The 20,432-nt window shown below is 37.5% G+C and overlaps 3 protein-coding genes across 3 annotated transcripts; 2 read left to right on the top strand and 1 right to left on the bottom strand.

The window, feature by feature from the left end:
• Positions 1–772: 772 nt before the first annotated feature.
• On the top strand, positions 773–1,735 carry LOC123642058 (olfactory receptor 56A4-like). Its single transcript, XM_045556984.1, has one exon. It carries the CDS (start codon positions 773–775, stop codon positions 1,733–1,735), a length of 963 nt encoding a protein of 320 aa, XP_045412940.1.
• Positions 1,736–11,186: 9,451 nt separating this feature from the next.
• Positions 11,187–12,864, top strand: LOC123642057 (olfactory receptor 56A4-like). The gene is made up of 2 exons (XM_045556983.1): positions 11,187–11,435; positions 12,169–12,864. Exons 1-2 carry the CDS (start codon positions 11,187–11,189, stop codon positions 12,862–12,864), a joined length of 945 nt encoding a protein of 314 aa, XP_045412939.1.
• Positions 12,865–19,132: 6,268 nt separating this feature from the next.
• On the bottom strand, positions 19,133–20,083 carry LOC123642056 (olfactory receptor 56A4-like). Its single transcript, XM_045556982.1, has 3 exons — positions 19,815–20,083; positions 19,724–19,746; positions 19,133–19,581 (listed from the first exon to the last, which is right to left on the bottom strand). The coding sequence occupies exons 1-3, from the start codon at positions 20,081–20,083 to the stop codon at positions 19,133–19,135; spliced, it is 741 nt and encodes a 246-aa protein (XP_045412938.1).
• Between the last annotated feature and the right edge of the window lie 349 nt (positions 20,084–20,432).

Raw genomic sequence — 20,432 nt, 5'->3', positions numbered from 1 at the left:
ATTTGAGGTTGGTAGTTAAAAATTTTAATGAAAACAGCCCTCCTTTGACTACAACTTTTTATAGGAACATTGAATTGCACTTGTGCAAACTTGAATTCAGTATGTCCAAGATGGGTGGTGCCAAAAGTACAATAAATCAGAATGATAGGAGGTTTGGGGGATCCTATTTATACTTAGTCAATGTTTACTTTTATTTTCCTCTAGTTTATAATAGGATTTGGAGTATATCATAAATTTTCCTATGTCAAATTTATTTTGGTGTCTGATAAAAAATTGAGGAAAAACTAATTTCTTACTCCCATCCAATAAATTAAGACAGCAATACTTCTGGAAAGGACCCTATAGTTAAATATAATTTTATGACATGTTTATTAATTCTAGGTTAATCTGTAAACTAATGAGGATTTCTGGCCCATGGAATCTATAATTAGTCATTTTGATTTGTCAGTACCACTTGGAAAAACTTTTGGAACTTTGTAGAATGTTTTAATGAGGTAGCTGTTCTCATCATTTTCCTTCTAAACCTTTATGTTCTAGTTTGTTTTATTTGTTTTTCTTAATTAACTTCAGAAATAATTTGCTAAACCCACTTCCGCTCATATTAATATTTACTGAAATTTGCCTTGATTTGGGTTGGTCTTCTATATCTTATCAATTTTCTGGATGAGAAAGTGTTAGCAAATATTTTGACAGTTTTGTTTTCTCTCAACCTAATTCCTATGTTTTATCATACACAAACCCAGGTGAAATTCCTCAGTTTAGGATTTATTTCATGACATTACCCAGCAACTACTCCACTGCCCCAGTCTCTGAATTCCTCCTCATCTGCTTCCCCAACTTCCAGAGTTGGCAGCACTGGCTGTCCCTGCCCCTCAGCCTCCTCTTCCTCCTGGCCATGGGGGCCAACATGACCCTCCTGATCACCATCTGGCTGGAGGCCGCTCTGCACCAGCCCATGTACTACCTGCTCAGCCTCCTCTCCCTGCTGGACATTGTGCTCTGCCTCACTGTTCTTCCGAAGGTCCTGGCCATCTTCTGGTTTGACCTCAGACTCATCAGTTTTTCTGCCTGCTTCCTCCAGATGTACATCATGAACAGTTTTCTGACCATGGAGTCCTGCACATTCATGATCGTGGCCTATGACCGCTATGTGGCCATCTACCACCCCCTACGGTATACCTCCATCATCACTGACCAGTTTGTGGTTAGGGCTGCCATCTTTATTGTGGCCCGGAATGGCCTTCTTACTATGCCTATCCCCATACTTTCCTCCCGACTCAAATACTGTGCAGGAAACATGATCAAGAACTGCATCTGTACTAACATGTCTGTGTCCAAACTGTCTTGTGATGACATTGCTTTCAATCAACTCTACCAGTTTGTTATAGGTTGGACTCTGCTGGGCTCTGATCTTGTCCTTATTGTTCTCTCTTATTCTTTTGTCTTGAAAAATGTGCTAAGGATCAAGGCTGAGGGAGCTATGGCCAAAGCTCTCGGCACTTGTGGTTCCCACTTTATCCTTATCCTCTTCTTCAGCACAGTCCTGCTGGTTCTGGTCATCACTAACCTGGCCAGGAAGAGAATCCCTCCAGATGTCCCCATCCTGCTCAACATCCTGCACCACCTTATCCCTCCAGCTCTGAACCCCATTGTTTATGGTGTGAGAACCAAGGAGATCAAGCAGGGAATACAAAAAACTGCTGAGAAGGTTGTAAGAAGTATGCTTGAGGTCTGACCTTGGAAACAGAAATTGGTAATGGGTAATAATTTTTATGATGCATAGAAAATTTAAATTGTTTCTGCAGGAATAAGTTTAAATTTTGTTCTCCTCAATATTTCAGTTGATTATGGGGATATCCATATCTTGGCTCCTGCCTTTTATTGCACTGACTGGAACTTTAGTTTTATGCATTCTGGAATTACCTGGAAGTTTTTCCTGGTGTCATCTATGTGAGAGAAAATTGTCAAGCTATACTTACAGGAGCTTAGAGTGGTATGGTTTGTCAAATAAAGAACAAATGTTATTACAATTATTTTAAATGCTTCTCAGTCTTCTGACTTGTCTAATAATACATGTGTATGTGTTAGATCTCTTGTTTCTACCTGACACAGCTCAACTTGGTTTTGTTCCATAAATGGATCTCTTGTGGGGATACATACACTGACTGCAGAACTTTGATTCTTATGTAAAGTGAATGACATGTGGCATTCGCTGCCTTCCCTATCTCTGAGAAATATTATTAATATTCTTATTTAATGCTTCTTATCTGGAGTAAGAATTTCCTTTAGTTCTTTCCTTCTCCCTTATGATTTTTAAAAATTTTAAGGTGACTCATACTTATGTGTTTGTGTGTTTTGTTTTAAGTGAAACTGTGTCTTTTTTTTTTTTTTAAGATGTGCTTTACCAGTTTCTGACTTTGTGCTATTTTACTTGACTTTTCCATCAGATTTCTGGCACTATCTGTATTCTTACCCTTTCCTGCTTATCTTAGATATACAGTTAAATTGTCTTTCTCATCCTACTTTCAGTCCTGTTGTGTCAATCCTCACATTTTGTCCTGTTGTCAGCATAGCTTCCCATATGATTCAGGCATCTGAATTCGTGAGTTTGTTGAACAAGGGTAAGTGTGTTTTACTCATTTTTTATCCTGATCATGTTCTGGAAATGGTGGGGAGTAGATAGTGACTATTTCCTGGGATTAATTTACATTAGTAGCCAGGCCCCTTTTTGGATAGCAGTTGAGAGCTTCATGGATATTATAGGAGTCATTTGAGAATGTTTCCTAATATAGCTCATCTATAATTACCTAATTATTCCTGGAGGACTTATAAACTGATTTATCATTTCTATAGTATTGTCTTTCATCAGAATAATAGCTTTGATCTCTGTCTTCCCTGTTTTGCAACATCAAAGACTGATCCTAACCAAAATACAAAATTTCTCAAACACTCTTCCATTCACCCGTTATTCACGTCAGTTCCTAGCTCATTTTTTCCAGATTAGTCACTCCCCCAATTTTTTCTTAAGGTGTATGATCAAGTATCCTCTACCACATAGAAAACCTAACACCAGTCTTCATTTGAAAAACTATGCCCATCCTATAAGTCTCAGTTTAAACTCTGCCTACTCCATAGTGCCTCCCTTTTTTACCCCAGTGGAATTAATCTGACCATCTTGAGTCATGTGTATATCTCGCTTTGATACTAGATTATAAACTTCTCTGAGTTTGGTGAAGAGTTTTATTCATCTTTTCAATTTTATATATTTTACAGCTGCTAATACAATGTTTTACATGCTGTAGTTATTTGTGGTGAATAAATGTGAATAATACATGTACGTCTTGGTGCTGGGAAAACTGGATATCCATATGCAGAAGAATGAAACTAGACCATTATCTATTTCCATATACAAAAACCAAATAAAAATGGATTAACAACTTAAATCTAAGACCTGAAACTATGAAACCACTAAAAGAAAACTTTGGGGAAATGTTTCAGGACATTGGTTTAGGCAAAGACTTCTTGAGTAATACCCTCAGAGCCCAGGCAGCCAAAGCAAAATTGGACAAATGGGATCACATCAAGTTAAAAAGATTCTGCATAACAAAGGAAACAATCAACAAAAGGAAGAGATAACCCACAGAATGGGAGAAAATATTTGCTAACTACTCATCTGACAAAGGATTAATAACTAGAATATATAAGGAGCTCTAACTACTCAATAGGAAAAAAATAAATAATCTGATTAAATAATGGACAAAGGATCTGAATAGACATTTCTCAAAAGAAGACATTCAAAGACCAACAGGTATATTAAAAAATGCTCAACATCATTAGTCATCAGAGAAAGGCAAATCAAAACTATAATGAGATATCATCTCTCTTTGGTTAAAATAGCTTTTATCAAAAAGACAGGTGATGATAAATGCTGGCAAGGCTGTGAAGAAAAGGGAACCCTTGTACACTGTTGGTTGGAATGTAAATTAGTGCAACCACTTTGGAGAACAGTATGGAGGTTCCTCAAAAAGCTAAAAATAGAACTACCATATGACCCAGCAATCCCACTGGTGGATATATATCCAAAAGAGGGGAATTCAGTATATCGAAAAGATATCTGCACTCCCATGTTTATTGTAGCACTATTCACAATAGCCAAGATTTGGAATCAGCCTGAGTGTCCATCAACAGATGAATAGATAAAGAAATTGTGGTACATATACACAATGGAATATTATATAGACACAAAAAGAATGAAATCCTTTCATTTGCAACAATATGTTTAGAACTGGAGAACATTATGTTAAGTGAGATAAGGCAAGCATAGAAAGACAAATCTCAGATGTTCTCACTCATATGTAGGAACTAAATACTAAAATAATTGATCTCATAGAGACGAAGAGTAATATGACGGTTACCAGAAGCTAGGAAGGGTAGCGGGAAGGGAGAGATAAAGTGGGGATGGTTAATGGGTACAAAAATACAGTTAGATAGAAAGAATGAACAATATTTTATAGCACAACAGTGACTATAATCAACAATAAGTTAGGGTATACTTTAAGATAACTCAATGAGTGGAATTTGAATGTTCCTAACACAAAGAAATGATAAATGCCTGAGATGATAGATAACCCAATTACTCTGATTTGATTAATTCACATTATATGCCTGTATCAAACCATCACACATACCTTATAAAGATACACAACTATTATGTACCCACAATAATTAAAAACAAATAAATAGTAAAACAAGTTAAAGAGTTGATCTTATAGAAGTAAAGAGTATAATGGTTGCTACCAGAGTCTGGGGTGATTAGGGAGGAGGAAGGCAGCGGCTTGGTGTTCAAAAGATACACAATTACAATTAGATAGCAGAGATAAGTTCAAGAGATCTATTGTACAGCATGGTGACTATAGTTAATGATGATGCATTGCATTCTTCAAAAACCCAAAGAGAGTGGATATTAAGTGTTCTCACCAAGAAATGATAATTATATCAAGTGAATACATTTGTTGATTAGTTAGATTTAAGCATTCTGCAATGTGTATATACCTCAAAACATTATGTTTTCTGACAAAGAGCAAAAACATTGCTTTTATTCTTATTATTTATAATAATAAAAATTAAAAACAAAAAATAGAGGGTACTCTTCCTTTTTTTATATACCATGCATTTCAGAGATTTAACAGCCCTGCATCACGTGTCATTCTTAGTCCCCAGCGCAATTTCTTAGTTATTGCCCATCCTCTTTTATAAAATCTTTCCTGTCTGAGCCCCTTGATGCTAGGCTGCTGCACACTCAGTTGCTCCTTGTTTTACATCATCTATTAAAATCTTAGTCCTGATGCCTCAATTCAGATAATAACAGCTGGCTTACAGTCTAGTTAAAATGGATTCAGACTAAAAGCACTATTCTTCACAATAAAAGGTTAGAGGCTGTCCATGAACAGAGAGTAGGAAAAATATGAGATCTCTAATCATCCATTGAGGGATGTATGCACGTAGATTTACTACACATATCTCTACAATTTGTCATGTTACTATTAATATTACTGTTTCTTTCCATCTCTCTTTTTAAATTAGAAAGTTTCAAATTCTTTTTTATTTTCTTATGTAGAGGATGCTTTACTGGAATTCAATAAGGCTTACAACATGACCATGGGACTAACACTTATCTGGAGATTATTTTGGTTTTGTTACACACATACTCACGTGTCCTGGACAGACACTTGCTTCTTCCATAACTCTTTATTTTTTATTTCAGAATATTACAGGGGTACAAGCTATATGAATTGCTTTTGTAAAGTTAGAGTCAAAATTGCAAGTGTGTCCATTGCCCAAATAGTGTGCACTGTACCTGTTAGGTGTGAATTTACCCATTCCCCTCCACCCTCCCACCTGCTTGATTTCTGTTGAATTTTACTACCATATGTGCAGTTTCAAATTCTTTATAATCTCTCTTGAAACACATACACAATAAACTTGGTAGATTATCCATATTGACCATCACTTTTCTGATTCCTGGATACCCTGAATTTCATATATGTATATGTATTTGACTATGCATATGGTCCCTGACTTGGAATAGCTCAACTTACAACTTTTCAGCTTTACAGTGGTGCAAAAGTGATATGCATTCAGTAGAAAGTGTACTTTGAGCACCGTGCAATCATTCTGTTTTTCATTTTCAGTATAGTATTCAATAAATTACATGAGCTATTCAACATAATTATAAAATACGCTTTGTGTTAGGTGATTTTACCTATCTGTAGGTTAATGTAACTGTTCTGAGCACATTTAAGGTAGGTTAGGCTAAGCTATGATGCTTTTTAGGTTAGGTTTAGTAAGTGCATTTTTGACTTAATGTTATTTTCAACTTACAATGGGTTTAGTGGGACATAATCTCATCATAAATCAAGGTGCATCTGTGTATTTCTTTCTATGCACTCCATTTTCCACATCCTACAAAGTTGCTTATATTGTATATTTATTATCATCAGTTCAAAATATTTTATAATTTTCATTTATGTTTTCTTTGACCAATAGATTACTTAGATGTATATTTTTCAATTTTTCTGAAGTGTGGGTTTTTTTAGAGATGTTGTTATTATTGATTCATAGCTGAATTCCATTGTGGTCAGAAAACATATTCTGAATAATTTTAATAGCTTAAGATTTATTGAGACTTTTTTATATTTCAACATTTAGTTGGTTTTGGTGTTTTATATGCACTTGAAAAGCATATTAATTCTATTGCTGTTGGGTGCTATGTTTTATACATGTCAATTGGGTTAAGATGGTTAATTATGTTGTTGTGATCTTTTGCATCTGTATGAATTTTCTTTTTATTTTTTGATCTATCGTCTTTCAGGAGAGCTATGTTCAAGTTCCTCACCATGATTGTGAATTTAGTTCTCCTTTTATTTCTGTCAATTTTGCTTTATATTAATGGAAGCTGTGATATTATGTCTTCCAATTCATCATTATGATCACTTTATCACTACAAAATATTCCTCTTTATCTCTAGTAATGTTTCTTACCTTAATGCTTCAATTAATCAGATTAGTCTAGTTACCTGAAATTCTCCTGGTTAGAGTTTTCATGATAGTTTTTTTCCTATTCTTTTGCTTTTAATGATTCTGGGTGCTTATATTTAAGGTGTATCTTTCATAAGCAACATGAGTATATTCAATTTGACAATCGTAGCCTTTTACTTGGAATACTTGGTCTATTTACATAAATGCAATCATAGATTATTTTATAGCTCTACTATTTTATTATTTGTATATTTACATTCTCTTTTGTGGGGAGTTAGCTACGCTCCCAGCAAAGAGGTTTTTTCTTCCGATCAGGTCTCTCAGGCAGGGGTCATCGCAAAGGATGAAAAAATAGTAGGAAACAGAATAATAATAATAATACGCAGAGCCACAGATATAGTTTATAAAGTAAAGGCTTATGAAAATAGATAAAAGGAGGGTATCCGGATGGGAATATTTCCTCCCACCAAAAATATATCCAAAACTGAAAATCCACACAGGTATTATATAGGATAGATACAAGCTCCCGTTGCCCATTTACATACTAACAGGCAGTTTGCTTTAGGGTCAAAGTCTTCTAAAAGGCTACTACAGATCCTTTAACTAACTCTAACTAGGGGAACAATGAGTTGTAAAATCTTCTTGGGGAAACTTCTAAGTTTTCTGATAAGGCTATTACTTTAGCAAAAAACAGAGAAATCTTGGCTCCGGTGATTGTGTTCTTGGAGACAGAGATATCTCAGAAGTCAACATGAGCTGTGCTTTGTGTTAATTACTTTAACCTCATGGTTCCGTCTGGGCCCGGCTTGGGCATTAGCATATCTCTCTGATCAGCTCTCATCTCCGGGGGTCCTTGCCAGCTGGGGCAACCCAAGGCTCCAGGAAGAGGCCTGTCTTGTCTTTCAAAACAGGTGAGAACCATAGGCCCAGTTTACAGCTGTCTCTTTGAAGTGCAGCTATTACTGACCAAGGAGACGCCCTCCTGAGATGAGGCAGCTTTTGAACCAACACATTTCTTTTTTCTTTAAGGCAAAGCCTTATGTGACTTCTGAAATCAAAACTTGTCTCCAGAAATACAAGGGGCATTTCTATGACTCAGTATTCTTAGGCTCAACACTCTTTCATACTTTCTTGTCTAAAATTCAAATTTTTATGCATTTTTTACTATTCTTTTGGTGATAATGCTACAAATAAAACTCATATAATAGACTTGCAATCTAATTAAATGGATACACTTTAAATAAAGGTTCAGGATTCTGTATTGTTGTTTTCCTTTAAGTGACATATTTTTCCCAATGTGAAGATATTTTTAAAACTTACTAAAAATTAATGAAAAAATAAATCATCATAAACTACTAATTTTAAAAGTTTGTCAAGAACTCAGCTTATATATAAGATGAAATCAGTTTTATAAGTCTAATGACATTTGTCTTAAAGGATCTCTTAGATACAGCTTCCATGTCCCTAAGTGATCTCCCTTCCATTGCAAGTAACACATTTCAGTTTATGTAACTCTCAGTCACCTCAAGGGAGACTATAAGCTGATTACTACTCTTTCACTTCATCTGAATTTAAGTGCATAAATCTCCCTTTTTACATTGGAAATGTTTGTGCATCTGCAAGGAGGCAGGAACTCCTGGGAACAGGAATCCCAACTCTGTCTTTCCAGCCACAGGAGAATGGCTACTATAGAGATGGCATTCTCATAAAGTCTTCCAGGGGCCAAAACCACATGTAGTTCCAGTGAGAGGGTGAGGAGTCACACATTGCCACTGGATTGCCACTGGATGCAAAACTGCTATTTTGAGCAGACCTTCTCTGTAAGTATTTTTGAGAACAATACATTGGAAAGCCAAGCATGAGGGACACTTTGAGTTTGTTTTTTGACTCAATTCATTGTTTATTTCAGAGAATGTTATTGCACTCCCTAAATGTTAGTATGTGAAGCCCCTGAAGTTCATTGATGTCAGAAGAACATGAGCACATTAGAATGTGAGCCAGCTGAGCTCATGGAAGTTCTGCTCAGGTTTGTCTCTGGTAGGGAGGCTGACTGGAGAGGACGATTCCTTCTTTGATTATTAGAGGCATAATGTTAGTGTCTCCATTTGTTCCAACTGCCAGAAAGAAAAATAAAGGCTATCTTGTCCTTGACTTTAATGAACTTTGAGGTAGGTAAGAACTATAGGCCCAGGAAGAGAGAGAAAACCATGCAAAAAGAATCCATAGAATTTATTTATTTATTTATTTATTTATTTTTATTTCAGAATATTATGGGGGTACAAACGTTTAGGTTGCATATATTGCCTTTGCTCTGCCCGGGTCAGAGCTACAAGCATGTCCATCCCCCAGATGGTGCGCACTGCACCCATTAGGTGTGAATATACCTATCCCCTCCTCCTCCCCCACCTGCCCGACACCCGATGAATGTTACTACTATATGTGCACATAAGTGTTGATCAATTAATACCTCCCAGACAGTCCATAGAAGGAAGATAGCTTTCACATTGGCAGGCCCCAGAGATTGGCCAGAGTTGTGCTTAAATAACTGAAAATAATGGGAGAAGTGGCCAATTTGATATTTGAAGCTAAGCCAACTGAGCCTAGCTGACCTGAGACAGCAGCCTTGGATTTGGGATAGTCTATATCAGTAGCTGGGTCAGTTATTACAATTGGTTATATCTCTGCCATTCTCAAGTGTTGTCCCTGGAAAGGAGTATCAGCATTACCTGGGAATTTGATAGACAGGCAAATCATCCCAGACCTACAGAACTAGGTTGTGCTCAGAAACCAGTCTTAACAAGCTCTCTAGGTGATTCTGACGCACACTCATATCTGAGAATTACTGGTCTAGATATAAGGAAAATCCTGATGAGAAGCCCACTTTATATATCTGAGAAAAAAAAGAATCAAACCTTGATTGAGAGGCTTTTTTGTGCCTGTATCCCAGGGGTGCCCCAACAACATGACCCAAAATCCAACAATAAGAGGTGATTTTTTCTTTCCTTCAGAGGAGAGAACACAACCAAACCTGGAGACTTCTTCACCAGCAGGTTCCTAGATAATTAAGAAGACACTTAAAGAGAACTGGCACTCCCTTCTGTGTAACCTCATATCCTGGAGCATATTTAAGTATTTCTTCAGTTCTTTCCTTGTCTTGGAGGCCTCATATCCTCATTTCTTCTCCCTTTCCCAGGAAATGCAGTTTTTCCCCCGGTAATTGCTTACGAAATACTCAAATCATCTACGACACAGGTGTCATTGGTATTTATTTTTCTCACCAGTAAGTTACTTTGTATTTCTTTTTTCACCACTAAATTATTTTTTACCTTTTGTTTTTTTCCAGACTTTTTCTTAAGTGTTAAGTAAGAGTGCCAGCGGTTTATAGCAAAGCAAGTTATGGAGATGCTAAATAATAGAGAGAAGTTATCAAGGGCATAATGGTGCTTTCAATAATCTACCAGTATTACACATCTGAACTGCACTTACTGACGGCCTATTATGTCGCCAGGTGCCTGGTGATTTTCTCTGTGCTATAAAGATAAGATTGCATCCCTGGTGGAGGGAGCACAGATTTTTTTAAAAGACAAACAGGAAACATTGGTGAATATGGGAAAATTTTATTAATGCTTTAATACCATTAATAGGTATCTAAGGATCATCGAGGAGCAGTGGAAAGGAGAGGCATCTAAAATGAGTAGTAATAAGGAAAACATTTTCAAGAAGTGTAACTCTTGGTATGGATAGAATGGGATAAGCAGAAGTTAGTTATTTGAGGGAAAAGTAGATACTAGGAGAAGGGTATGACACATGTAAACACACAGAGATGAGACAAGGCAAAGCATGTTCTATAAGTATGGCTGGATCTGTTTGTGTGGGGGAACTGCAGAATCTGTCTAGAGTTGGAACATACTCATGTGGAGGGAATTATTCTTTATCCATAACATTATGAGTACTAAGGAAGTTATTTTTTAACAGGGAGTGATGTGGCCCAATTTAAATTTTAAACAGAATATTATGTCAATAGAATGGTGGATAAACCTGACTGCCTAGAATGGAGGCAGCTAGATCAGTTAGGAGGTTATTAATGAGAGTCAAACCATGAATTCATGCCTCTTTCCTTTCAGCCAATTTTAACCTCACCTGACAGTCATGGTATTATCTCCCAACAACACAGAGACCCAGGTCACTGAATTCCTGATGATCTGCTTCCCAGGAATGCAGGACACACAGCACTGGCTATCTATTGTCCTGGCTCCTCTCTTGGTTTTGGCCCTTGGGGCCAACTTTGTGTTGCTACTCACCATCTGGCAAGAGGCATCTCTGCATGAGCCCATGTACTACCTGCTTGCCATCCTCGCCGTGCTGGACGTCATCCTCTGCCTCACAGTCATCCCCAAGGTCAGACCCTCCCTGGACTTTCTTTCAGGCACTCAACCATCTTTCTCTAAACAGTACCTTGTTTTGCTACTATTTCCCAGAAGGAAAATACTTAATGAGTCACCCAAACTAGCACACCAGTTCCATTGCAGCTCCCAGATATGCCCCCTCTCATTCTTAATGCCCAGGTCTTTTTAAGTTTTCATTATTTCCCTACTGATAAGCTCTCTCTCAATGTCTGAGTTAGTGATATTCCAAGTTCCAAGCTTTTTAGTTTCAGAGAGATTCTCCTTGACCCTGAATTATCTCACTCTTGTACCCAAAAGCTGTAGAATTTACTTTCTAAAATGTAATTGGATTTATGTTTATGTTGTGTACTAAGATAGGAAGCATGGTTGAAAGAGGTTTCTTATGTTTACAAAAGGATTACAGGGTGTCCCAATATAAACATTGGACTTACTGGTTTTGATGTTCCTGTGATACATATATCCTGTATTGGGCAGATGTGCCCCTGAAGTGTGGGTTAGAACCGTGGAACTCAGGAGAGGACAGGGCTAGAAATAAACATTTTTAAAACTAAAGTTTGGTCTTTCACATAGAAGGTATTTGAAATCAGGATATGGTCCCACTAGGGATTATGGGGCTGTAGTTTGGGGAAATGGATGGTTGAACCTATTCAAGGGCTTTCCCAAGGGTTGGATACTCTAGAATGAGAATAGATGTACAAGGTTTTTGAAAACAATAATTCTGGCAGGTCCTGCTCATCTTTTGGTTCAACATGAAGCCCATCAGCTTTGCAGGCTGCTTTCTGCAGATGTTCATCATGAATACCTTCCTTCCCATGGAATCCTCCACTTTTCTGATCATGGCCTATGACCGCTATGTGGCCATCTGCCATCCACTGCGCTACCCATCCATCATCACTGAACAGTTTGTCATTAATGCAGCCATCTTCATTGTCTTCCGCAATACGCTAGCTACACTGCCCACTCCAGTTCTAGCTGCCAGGCTCAACTACTGTGCCAGCAATGTGGTGGAGAACTGTATTTGTGCCAACATTTCTGTAGCAAGGCTTTCCTGCGGGGATATTCGCCTAAATAAGCTCTATCAGTTTGTGAGTGTTTGGTGCCTATTAGGTTCCGATCTGGTGCTCATTTTGCTATCTTACTGCTTCATTCTGAGGGCTGTTATGCATCTGCAGTCAGGAGGTGCCGCTACCAAGGCTTTGAGTACTTGTGGTTCCCATCTCATTCTTATACTTTTCTTCTATACACTGCTGCTAGTCTTCATCTTCACAAACAAAGCAGGAAAAAGTGTACCCTCAGAGGTACCTATTCTTCTCAATGTCCTGCACCACCTAATCCCACCAGCCCTCAACCCCATCGTTTATGGAGTACGAACCCAGGAAATCAAGCAGGGGATTATGAAGCTACTCAGGGACCAGCACTGAGAGATTTGAGTCAAAGATCAGGGATTATAGAAGTCTGGGCATGTTTTATTGATGGTTTCATCTGCCACAAGGGACACAATATGACATCCATCCTGCTATCCTCATCTTGAAATTAAACCTTCCTGAACTACAATACTATCACGATGTTTATCCTCACTCCTCCAACTATAAATATGGCTGAACCCACCTTTAAGCATCCATTGTCTTCTTCATTTAGACTCTGTCCCACCATGATCCCTTAATTACTCATTTATTAAATATTTAACAATTTCTGTGCACTTCTCAGTCTTTACATTCTGAGTCAATCTTCTATTTAATTCACAGGGTGGGGATGGGGAAGCACTTTACATTGAACATGGTGGGTATCTATATCATAGAGTCAGGGAAACTGGTAAGGACATTCTTTCAATAATCCAGGTGAAACAGTTATGGATTGGACTAAGGTGGTGAGTAAAAAATTGAAGTTACAGGTCACAAGATTTTCTGAGTCCAGATGTAGGATATAAAAGATGAAAGGGCGTGATGAATAACACCATGGCTTTTAACAAAAGCAACTGGAATAGAGAAATTGCCACACCCAATAGACTTTGTGAGCTCGTAAAGGCTAGAAACTATGTTTATTTCTTCTGTGTATCTACATCTAGCATTGTTCTTAGCATACGGTAGGTGCTTTTAAAATTACTTAATAAATGATTTTCTCTGTCAAGACTTTTGGTCCCAGAGTACTACTCAGCCACAAAAAACAATGGTGAACTAACACCTCTTGTATTATCTTGGATGGAGCTGAAGTCCATTTTCCGAAGTGAAGTATCACAAGAATGGAAAAACAAGCACAACATATACTCATCATCAAATTGGTACTAATTGATAAATACTTATGTGCACATATAGAAGTAACATTCACTGGGTGTGGGCAGGTGGAGGGGGGAGGAGGAGATGGATATATACACACCTAACGGGTGAGGTGAGCACTGTCTGGGGGATGGGCATGTGTGTAGCTCTGACTTGGGTGATGCAAAGGCAATATTTGTACCCCTGTAAAATTTTGAAATTAAAAATAAAATAAAATAAAATAAAATGAGAATAATGGTTTTGAAGAAAAACAAAAAGACTTTTGGTCCCAGCATGTGGCATCTGGATTACAGAGTCTTGATCCAAACCACAGTACTGCTTATTGATAAAATTTCATATGCTGTTTTTAGCAAACATTAAAATTATGCCATTTTATAAGAATAAAAACATTAACTAGCAAAATTTAACAGAGCAATGGGCTTTCTATAATCAAACTGAAGGATATAATTTTAAAGCAAGATTTAAAGAAATACCAACAGTGTTACTAAATACTTCATTAATAGAAAGAAAGCTGGAAACTCTCATTGACAGGTCTGAATATGTGCCTCCCTCCCAATCTACAGTCTGGACTCCCTGGTAAAGTGTGTGTTAATGAGGAATTGTTTTAGGTCTCCTTTATTTAGAGCTACCCAGCCAGATTAAATAATCTTCTAGCATTTGGCTGAGATTCACCTCCAGTGGCATCCAGTCTAGGATTAATAAGTATTAATCAACCAATATTTGTGGTGGATGCTTTAGTGTTGAGCACTATTACCATTAAACTTATCCAAGATATTATGATTTCCATGTTATAGCATGCGCTCTAGTATCATGATAATGGGAGTTTGGACTTTAAGACCAGACCTCCTCTCTTGTATGGCTCTGGTTTGTAGGGTTGGAGTGCTGCTTTGGTTCTGACCCAAGTTTCCAATCTAATATTCTGCATTGACCTCCAGTTCTCTCTCGGGTCTTGGCCCTGATAGTCACCTTCTCACAATCAGAGCTCCTTTGTTTGGAGCAAGAGGTCAGGTTGCCTACAGTCAGATCTCCCCAGTGGCCACTGCTCTGGACTTCTGTCTTTGCTTCCTCATGGCTGTATCCCACTCACCTGTTGAAATGTCCGCTACTGCTTGGACTTCTGCTTGTTCTAGACTTAGACTCTGTATTTACTGTTCCATCTGATTGGAACAGACTTATCCCACATGTTCAAGTGATTGACTTCTCCATATTCATAATCTCAGTTCAAAAATTACCTCCACAGAGAGTACATCCTTAACAATCATATATAAAGTGGCCCTTTTCCACCATTTTAGGTCACTCTAACACATTATACAATCTTTTGCCTTATAGCATTTATCACTTTCTGAAATAATTGATTTTTTCATCTATTTAATGTCTTGAATTTCCCTCCAGAATATACATATATCTTGTTTTTCTTGTTCATGATCCTATCCTCAGCACTTAGAATGTCTGACACGTACCATGTGTTAAATACATATTGATGAAGGAATAACTGGTCCCAAAATTCAGCCTTCAGGACAACTGCTGTGCCCTGTGAACTCTCTACAATACATTCCTTGATCAATCCCTAGTGCTAGTTTGAATGTCTCCTTAGATATCTGTCTGATACACCTAGTGGTGAGAGGGGAAGAGTACTAATTCCTGGTAATGTTAAAGTTACTAACAAATCTCCATTTTAACATTATCTAGACAGTTGTCCCATGGTTTAAAGGGCCAGATTTCCTATTTGTGTTTCTTATTGAATGTTAGGTTATAAAGTATTCCACATGTCTTATGTCTTCTCTAAAAGGTGCTGTTTTAAAAAAGTTAAAAGCAGCCAATTTCAAATATTGATGTGTAAAATTGTGAAAATATGTTTAAGGCAAGTTTTAAACTTAAGAAATAAAAATTATGATATAATTGTTCCCTTTCTGATAAAATTTTAATATGAATAACCATTGTTTGCCCTAATGCTAATGTTTCTTATTAAGCACCAATAAAAACTAATTAGAAATAATATTTTCCTGAATTTAAATATGGCTCATCTTCAACTCTGTCACTGCAGGTCTTTGGGCCTGTTTGACATGTAGAAAGCTAATAAAAAAGTCTTCTGCCATTTTAATCTTTTCACCCTGCTTTCTAATATTTTATAAGTTGCTCTCTCATTATTGTAGTGCAAAGAAATCATCATTTACTATGTAACTCCCTGGCCTCCTTTTCTATGTGCTGCAAAGCAGAAACTAATGAGAGAAACCACAATTCACAAAAATAAGTCATATTGTGGCCATTTTTTATAGTGTAAGGTTTTTTTCTCCAATCAACTTGCTTTTCCTATTCATTTTCCTGAGTTTTTATATTAGTGGCTGGAGAAAAGCTTAATTTATATCACACCTTTTAAGGGGGATACAACTACTATTTTTCTTCATTATCTGTTTTTCACATGGAAATTGCACATAATTTTTTAAGTAAACCAGCATTTCTCCTCCCACATTTAAAAAATTGAAGTAGACAAAGCAACACAGTTTTTAATAAAATAAAACAATTTCAAATCTCTGTTTTATTAATAATAGAAATAGCTTATGATAAATTCCTCAGTTCTGAGGAACAATTTCAATCTAAATTTCTTCCTACCAGTTTATTGCTTCAAGGTAAGTTGATTTGAGTCCCTGTTAGAACTTATGATTTTTATAATATTGATGAAAAGATTGATTGAAATGTTATTTCAAGATTGTAAGCAATTATCTGCTTCATAATATTGGTGGCTTAAATTTGCTTTGGAAATAGATTTCATTTTTATCTTGAGAAACCTTCTCAGTGGTATTTAGTTATAAATATGTCAAATTAAGACTTTCTTCTGAAATATGGTAGGCCCACTTATCCGTGGGGGTCTTATCCAAGACCCCCAGTGGATGCCTGAAACCATGGATAGTACCAAATCCTATATATACTCTGTTTTTTCCCCTGTACATACACACATACCCTTGCTAAAGATTAATTTATAAATTAGGCACAGTAAGAGATTCACAACAATAACTACTAACAAAATGGAACAATTATATTAATAACAATATACCATCATCACAACTCTTACTACTTTGTGGCTAATATTAAGAAAAATAAGGGTCTCTTGAACACAAGCTCTGGGATAATGTGACAGCCAATCTGACAACTGAGACATCTACTAACTGATTAAGGTGCTACCAAGAGAGTAAGGGGTGGGTAGCACATACAGTGTGGATACGTTGGACAAAGGGATGATGCATGTTCCAGGTAGGGCAGAGCAAGGCTTTGTGAGATTTCATCACACTACTCAGAACAGTGTGCAATTTAAAACGTACAAATTGTTTATTTCTAGAATTTTTCATTTAATATTTCCAGAATGCAGTTGACTATGGGTAACTGACACCATGAAAAGTGAAACTGTGGATAAGGGGGGACTACTGTGGTAATATTTGTAAGAATGAGAGTTTTGTTAGTTATACTGATATATATAAACTAAAGAGTACATTGTGTGAACAGAATTTAGACCTAATTTTACCTGTAATTATTTCTTATTGCCAAGGAGGAGTAAATGCGTTTTCATTTTCAAGCAGATGCTAAGTAAGAGTCCAGCAGAAATAAAACCAAAGATTGTACGAAACAGTTCAAGACTTATTTCTTTTCATTACTAGATGGAGGATTAAAGATTGACAAAGCATGGAGGACTATACCTTAAATAGATCAGTAATTCATCAATATTTTATCTTAAGTTAAATGATCCAGACTTTGGGAACGCTTCTGATTGTGGACTTACAGGCATTTTCATTCTGGAGTCAGAAGGTGGGAATGCATGATTTTGGGTTTAGTGGGACTTTCCCTGAACGGAATTGATATTTCTCCCATCAGTAATCCTGGTAATATGTCAATACTAAACACAAGATGAAGACTCAAATAGCACTTCAAAGAGAACTGCTTTGTCTATCAAGGGCTTATAGCTATTGGGCCCAGAAGAAAATATACATGAAGTCCTGCCACCAAGAAGGACAAGAAGCTTGTTGTGGGCAGGTAAATACAAGTGGACCTGTAAATGAGTAGATATGTAAATGGTCCTTGAGGCAGGCTTGACTATTGATTACTGAAAAAAATCATAAATTGTGGTATTTGGAAGTTATTCTTGATACAGCGTTCACATTTCCCATTTGGTTTCGGTTGTCATTGAGGGAATGTGGAAAGTGTCCCATGCCTATGTTTGAAGGGAAGAAATATGAAAGAGACTTGGTAGTGTGAGTGTTGCCTATCTTAAGACAGTAAGGATGCAGTCCCAAGACAGTGTGTTCTCACAATGGCACCCTGTTGCAGATGCTCAGGTCTTGGAGGGGGAGGTGAGTGACCCAGTGTAAGTTCCCAGCCTGGTGCAATGCCTTCTAGGGGTGTCCAAATAACTGCCCATGCTGCTGCCAGGGTTCACTTGGGTTGAGAAGAACATGTTCCTGGAAATTATATTTGTATTCTTTCCAACCAAAATTTGAGCTCCTTAAAGCAACAACAATGGTCTATTCATTTTTGTTTTAATATTTAACAGAATTCACAGGACACAAGGTGTGCATAGAAACTAATACAATTAATGAGATAATAATGTTCCTCTAGGCTATTTTATGTCAGTACTATTACTGAATTATATATTATAGTCCTAAGAATCTGTTGACTCATTAGCAGAGCTATGTTTGCATACCATATATGATATCCTGGATCCAAAAGATAAGTGTCCTAAGCAAAGACATAATGAGGAGGAGGATTTAGGAATTTCTTATATCTAAGAAAAATCATTGATAATTGTCACATATGTAAGCAATCAAGGCAGAAACCCCTCCCTCTTGTAGTGCATATTACAAAATTTTACATTGCCTGACAGAGGAAAAGAGAAGAGAAAGAGACAGAGACAGAGAGACAGAGAAAGGCAATGATGTGGTTGAAGGATGAGAGAAAAAGACCTAACAAAAGACCAGTGGCAAGCCTCCACCACTCAGGAGTGAAATCTCAACTGCTGTGTCTTTTTCTCTTTCCCTTCTGTGAAAATGAAGATAAGAACACATTACACACAACATAATCCACAAAATACCTGCAGTTGTATTTTTAAGAATATAAAGTTCATGGGATGTTAACAGTTGCATGCTCTGGAACATAAATTTCTCACTTTAGAACCTGCTTCAAGGAATGTCACTATTTTAGACAAAATAAGATTGTAAGCATTGGAAAAAAGGGGAAAGGGCCAAGCATATTCCTGATGGAAGGATGAAAGAAAGGGAAACTTAAAATTAAATTGAAGTTTTAGAAAATAATGTGCAATATCTAGTTTACCCAGTATGAGAGTATAACTCATAGGTACAAGTTTCAGCCCACTCACTGATTAATGATTCAAAAGACATCCGATTTTAGAAATTCAGAGATTCAGTTGCCATTAGTACCACCCTTTCTTCAGTAACCTCTGGATTCCTTGCTTGATCTCCTGGGTTCTCACCCCATAAACAATAGGGTTAAGGGCTGCAGGAATGACATGGTGGAGGACATTGAGCAAGACTGGTACATCAGGGGAGACCTTCTCCTTAGCCACATGAGTAAGGACAAAGACCAGAAGGATGGTGTTGAAGAAGAGGATAAGGATGAAGTGGGAGCCACATGTGCTTAGGGCCTTGGCCACAGCACCCTCTGCCTTGAGTCTCAGCACAGCTCGCAGTATGAAGGTATAGGAGAGGAAGATGAGGATGAGGTCAGATCCTAGCAGAGTCCAGCCCCCAGCAAACTGGTAAAGGCGATTGATAGTGACATCACCACAAGAGAGCCTGGAGACAGACATATTGGCACAGATGCAGTTTTCAATGACATTTCTCCTGCAGTAATAAAGCTGTGCTGAAAGAATGGGAATGGGCATAGTTAAAACGACATTCCTGGCCCAAATAAAGGTGGCAGCTTTGACTACAAACTGGTCAGTGATGATGGATGGGTATCTCAGTGGGTGGCAGATGGCTATATAACGATCATAGGCCATGACCATGAATGTGCATGACTCCATCGCTAGGAAGCAATTCATGATGTACATCTGGAGGAAACAAGCAGAAAAACTGATGGGTCTGAGGTCAAACCAGAAGATGACCAGGACCTTGGGGATGACAGTGAGGCAGAGAACAATGTCCAGCAGGGAGAAGAGGCTGAGCAGGTAGTACATGGGCTGGTGCAGAGTGGCCTCCAGCCGGATGGTGATCAGGAGGGTGGCATTGGCCCCCATGGCCAGGAGGAAGAGGAGGCTGAGGGGCAGGGACAGCCAGTGCTGCCAAATAGGGGATCTGACAAAACAGTTCAGGAGGAAATTTGAAACTTCAGTGGAGATGGTGCCATTTTGGTGTGCTCTCATTTTTTTGCTATATATTTCTACAACATTCTTTCAGTGTTCTGTAAAATTAGGATCAAAAATTAGCTACTGATTCTAGAGATAGGAGGGTAAAAATATTTGTTTTCCTAGGTACAATTTGTGGATCGTAGCAGGTTATCTAGAGCCAAATGAATTTATCTGTTTATCCTCCGTGCTCTGTTACTGAAGTCTTCCTATTACTTTAAATAGTATAGAGGACTGAGGTAATACGATTCATCTATACATGTTTGATTTGTTTCATTTTATTTTGTAGAAATTTTTTTTTTTTTTTGGAGACAGAGTCTCGCTCTGTTTCATGGGCTAGAGTGCCATGGCGTCAGCCTAGCTCACA

The sequence above is a fragment of the Lemur catta genome, chromosome 7 (genome assembly GCF_020740605.2).
Source record: "Lemur catta isolate mLemCat1 chromosome 7, mLemCat1.pri, whole genome shotgun sequence".
Taxonomy (NCBI): Eukaryota; Metazoa; Chordata; class Mammalia; order Primates; family Lemuridae; genus Lemur; species Lemur catta.
Note: the sequence above shows the minus strand (reverse complement) of the source record. Positions and strands in the feature narration are given on the sequence as shown.

Coding starts and splice junctions, on each gene's coding strand:
- LOC123642057 (XM_045556983.1), top strand. CDS start 11,187: ATGGTATTATCTCCCAACAACACAGAGACCCAGGTCACTGAATTCCTG. Junction 11,436..12,168: donor GCCTCACAGTCATCCCCAAG/GTCAGACCCTCC, acceptor TAATTCTGGCAG/GTCCTGCTCATCTTTTGGTT.
- LOC123642058 (XM_045556984.1), top strand. CDS start 773: ATGACATTACCCAGCAACTACTCCACTGCCCCAGTCTCTGAATTCCTC.
- LOC123642056 (XM_045556982.1), bottom strand. CDS start 20,083: ATGAGAGCACACCAAAATGGCACCATCTCCACTGAAGTTTCAAATTTC. Junction 19,747..19,814: donor AAGGTCCTGGTCATCTTCTG/GTTTGACCTCAG, acceptor ATTGCTTCCTAG/CGATGGAGTCATGCACATTC. Junction 19,582..19,723: donor TGGAGTCATGCACATTCATG/GTCATGGCCTAT, acceptor CCATTCTTTCAG/CACAGCTTTATTACTGCAGG.